Source organism: Austrofundulus limnaeus, unplaced genomic scaffold (assembly GCF_001266775.1).
Source record: "Austrofundulus limnaeus strain Quisiro unplaced genomic scaffold, Austrofundulus_limnaeus-1.0 Scaffold2272, whole genome shotgun sequence".
NCBI lineage: Eukaryota > Metazoa > Chordata > Actinopteri > Cyprinodontiformes > Rivulidae > Austrofundulus > Austrofundulus limnaeus.
Genome location: NW_013954674.1, coordinates 1 through 5,027, shown reverse-complemented (window position 1 = coordinate 5,027; position 5,027 = coordinate 1). Strand labels below are relative to the sequence as shown.

General features: G+C 39.8%; 1 protein-coding gene across 1 annotated transcript; it reads right to left on the bottom strand.

Moving 5' to 3' along the window:
* Window positions 1-364: 364 nt before the first annotated feature.
* On the bottom strand, window positions 365-1,899 carry pigc (phosphatidylinositol glycan anchor biosynthesis, class C; the record flags this gene model as incomplete). Its single annotated transcript, XM_014034741.1, is given in 2 exon segments — window positions 365-1,132; window positions 1,669-1,899. Coding segments are annotated over 2 exon segments (888 nt in total), but the record flags the coding sequence as incomplete, so codon positions are not given.
* Between the last annotated feature and the right edge of the window lie 3,128 nt (window positions 1,900-5,027).

Below are 5,027 nucleotides of genomic sequence, written 5' to 3'. Positions count from 1 at the left end.
GTCCAAGATTAACCTTCAGGGTGGATATAGCTCGCTAGCAGCCTCGCACCGAGGACCTATCCACGTCATCATTTACCCAGAATGCTTTGTGTGSAAATAAAATGGCTCCGTCCTTGTTAAAACATATTTAAAAAAATCACAAACTAAACAGCCTACAGTGTTTTACAGTCTTTATTTTACAGTTAAAACGTATGTTTATAATGTTACAGCTAATCAGGGATCCCTTTATAAAGATGCTTTGCACCAGATTTAGTTTAAGCTCATTTCCATCTGTAGTCCCTGACTTCATCCTCATTTYGATGTGATATAAATATATTTACATGAACAGCAGAACCTGACAGATATTAAATATTAATCAGAGTCATGAGGGTCCAAAGAGCAGCAGCTTTAATATTAGATAGTTCAGTGTGTGCAGGAGGATTCCTCTGCAGTGTCCTGACAGAACCAGTCCTGACCCAGTAACAGAACTGGTCCATCAGTGCAGGAGGGTTCTGAGGTCCTCGTGGATCACCGCCTCGTCCCAGGGCCCCTGGATGTTGTCCTTGTGTCTCTGCAGCCACAGCAGCAGCAGGGGGCACAGCAGCGTAACGCTAACTAACGCCAGGGACAGGAGCACGGCTCCGCCCACAGACCTCGACGCCAGCCCCCCCACCCCTCCCACGCACACGCACACACACACGGCGGTGAAGTGGCGCGGGGCGCCGTCCCTGAGCCGGCGCAGCAGGCAGGGCCACAGGGCGAACACCAGCAGAGCACAGGTGAGCATGGCACAGGTGTGCAGAGCGCCCGGCAGCCTGGAGGCCAGGCACACAGAGGAGAACAGGGCTGCGTTCAGAGACAGACTCCCCCGAGGAGAGGGCTGAGCGTAGGGGAAGGACACCAGGTGGGCCAGCAGCATGACGGCAGACATGGCGTGCACCGTGTCCGTGCTCACAGACTCCGTTAAGGTCTTCAGGACCGGAGAGAAGCCAAAGGTGAAGGACAGGAAGAGCGCAGCGCTCTGCAGGTCGGCCAGGTGTGTGCGGCTCTCGCTGCAGGACTCAGYCTGACACGGCAGCACCTGGTACAGTCCATAACCCAGCAGGGCACACACCAGGCTGGTCCACAGCAGGGTGTCCGGACTCAGCAGGTCCTGTGAGGACAACACAGACCTTTATTGTCCCGTTAAACACAGGAGACACAGACACCCGCTTCAGAGGTTATCAGTCCATGAAATGGACGTTTTTAGGTGTTATCAGTCCATGAAATGGATGTTATTAGGCGTTATCAGTCCCATAGAATGGCTTCAGAAGGTCCCACCTGTGCTGGTTAGCAGGTTCCCCGTCCATAGAATGGCTTCTGATTGTCAGCTGGTTAATATGAGGCATAAAACCACCAAGGTTAACCTTAGAGCAGATGACATGGTTAGCATTAACCTCTGACAAAGGTATATTGTGGTCTCTCAATAGCGTAATGGGTAGAGTGGGAGACCAGGGTTTGACTCCAACACAGACACAAAACAATTTATTACAATATGTTTTGGTTATTTACACATTGTCATTTATATATTAACCCACTAGAGGGCACTGTTGGGACAGTCTGAAGCCTAGAAGGCACAGTAGGGACCCTCTGAAGCCATTGTATGGGACCGATAACGTCAGAACCCCCCTGGCACAGATCCAGTCATACCTGCTTCATGTAGAGCCACAGAGTGATGAACACTGACACACAGGACAGCTGCTGGCCCACAAAGCCTGCTTCCTTCACCACGGACCAGTACCGGTACTGTCGGATCCCCTCGTTCCTCCGCAGCTCCTCCAGGAACCTCTGGTCCACGTAGTTATCAGGAAAGGGCTGGTGCTCCCACAGAACCTTCCTCCAGGGCTGGGCCTGACCGGGGACTCCATCTGCACCCATCCTCTACACACAGACACACACAGACACACACACACAGACACACACACAGACACACACACACAGACACACACACACACACACACACACACACACACCTTTATAAACACCTGACAGTGGGGACGACTGTGTGCGACTTCTTTAAAAACAGTAATCTTGTTCAGAACTCACTGGTTGTAGGGTTGGACAATATTGGTAAAAAAAATTAATCACGATTAATTGTGGTATTTAGCCGATAACGATTAATTTGATGATTAATACCCTGGACACCCTTATGTCCTGGTCACATGACCAATTTAGTGGGAATGATTTGCTCTTTGTAAAAAATGTTCCAAATTGTGTTAAAATTACAGATGTCATGGTATACATCATATTTTAAATTGTGTAGATAGATAAATAAATTACAGAACTTTATTTTTAATGTTCGTCATGTTTGAATCAGAGAGGAGCAGCGAACTGACCAGAGTAACCCCCAGTCTGCCTGTCTGCCTGGTGTTAATCATATTAATCATCAAGTGGCAAAAAGTAATCAATTAATGTTTTTCTGATGATTAATTGCACATGATACAATTATAACCAACCCTGCTGGTCGTACAGTTTAATCTCAGGGTTCCTACAGATCCTTAAAAAGTCTTAAAAGTCATTGAATTCATCGATCCAAAATTAAGGCCTTAATTAGCTTCAAAATGTCTTAAATCAATCTTCAGAAGTCTTAAAAATGTTAACACATTGTAAGCAGGATGATTTTAATTTGTATCAAATATTAAAATAATTGGTAAAAATATTGTTTTTTAAATATTCACATGCAGACGTTCCTCTATGACATCACTTCCTGTTATTTCACCTGTAAATATCTCAACAACTGTTCATCTGAGCAAAGTGACATTTGTTTTGTAATATGTTAATAATGTTGTTTTTCCAAAAATACGTTCATATATCTTACAAACATTTGATGTCASATGCACTTTAAGGTTTCATCTACAGCAAGTTGTGGTTCAGACCCCACTGTGGGTCCTGAAACTACAGATTTTGAGTTGTTAGAGGATTTCCTGAAATTTAATTTAGTTTAAAACTGACTGCTATGATTGTTTCTGCTATAGTCAGATCTGGATAAAACTATTGATCTGTTAGCAATATTTTAATACTTCAACCAAAAATACTTTGATTCATGAGTTTCTGACAGTTTTATTTTTTGTCATTTGTGTTTATTATGAAATTAATCTTAAATTTAATTTCACTTGGCATTAAAAAGTCTGAAATGTAACTTTCTTTAATCTGTAGGAGCCCTGAGTATACAGTATACTACAGTACACTCTTCCATGTGGTAAAAATACTCAGTTCGGTATTTTCTGTTGGTTTTTTGAATCAAGTGAAAATGATTTGTTCCTGTCAGAGCACCATGTGTCAGCATGATCATTAAATGAACACAAACTAAAAATAAYCTGTAAAATAACTCTATATTTGTGTAAAGAACCTCCTGATTATCACATCAACTCTTTTTATTCAGGAAAATGTCCATARTTTCCAACAGAAACAAGCAGTTTTTGTTTTGGGACATGAAGCAGTGAAAATTTGTTTTTAACAGGATCTCAGTAAACATCCAGCTGTTCTGACCTCTGACACATTTATCTTCTCTGTAACTGTTGTTGTTGTTTATTAACACAAACAATCAATAAACATAGCTGTAACATGATGGAGAGCACAGATTGAGGCATATTTAATCCTCAGTTACTGACAGGGATTTACTGTCTCACATGTCAGCTTGTGTAAAATACAGGAAATGAACCGTAAATATTATTTATTTGCATTAACTGAACCCAACCTTGTTACAGAGACTTATCTTCACCACTAAAGATAATTTCTGAATAATACTCTAAAAGTTTAAACAGTTAAAATCATCCTAATGAAGGAATGTTTTTACTCCTTATTTACATGTAAATGAACCAGACCTGTTCTTCCGGTCCAAATATAAAGAAGACATTCTCCATTAAACACAACAAAATGTACAATAATATCTGAATAATTATCTGAATGATACTTTAGAAACGTTACTGACTTACTTCAACAACAGTTTTGATGTTASAGCAACGAGCCGTCACCTCACAGACCCGGAAGTGAACAGAGTCACCGAGCTGAGAGCTCACAGCGCCCCCTGCTGCTCAGTGTGTGCGCGACAACTGAGTGACGTCACTATACAGGAACAGTGCAAGTTTTATTATTATTACTTAAAGTTTATATTTTAAAATTGATATTTACGGTTACATTATATTCAGGCATTACACAAGCATCCTAAAACTGGTTCTATTTTTTTTATTAAACAACAGGAACAGCACAAGTTGGATATGTACCTACCAATTAATTTAAAAAATATATTTAAAATATCTTGTTTGTTTGTTTGTTTGTTTGTTTGTTTGTTTGTTTGTTTGTTTTTATACAAAGACTCCAAGTAATAAAGTTTTTCTTGTAAACTTAATTCTATTATAAGCTAAATTTCATATCCACAGTTGTAATTTTTATAAACTTAAACCCCAAATTCACAGGTTTTTATGCAAATTTATCCTCTTGCCACCTCAAAATACTGTAGCAATGCAAAAGCTTTAAAAACTAAATCAATTTGTAATGAATTTCAATTGTAACCAGCCCATGTTTTTATATTTATTTATTTTATATTCTCCATGTTTCATGCCTATCTGAAGCCTCGACATGTGTTTTCTTTGTGTTGTTGCATGCATCTCTTATAAACACATAAAGACTGAAAAAAATTAGTGGATGAAAAAGCATAAATTCACGTTGTGCACTCTTGTTGTGCACACACGTTTTATTGGCTGGATGACTTTTAACATTTAGGCTTTTTAAAATATTTGTTTGATTGGACAAACAGACCCCAAACACACCCACTAAACTATTTGAACTTTTTTCAAATCAAGCTGAACACAGTGATCGATGGTAACGACATGTTCGTGTGTACGAATGGAACTACAAGTAAATCTCACATTTTATGTTTACTGCATAAAACTAATTGTGATTGATTTTGTTTTGTTTGTAGGTTTATGTTGTAAATCCTGTTTTTATGTTTTTAAGATGCATTAAAAGCATTTAAGAGGTTGTGTAACACATTTAAAAATGTATATATA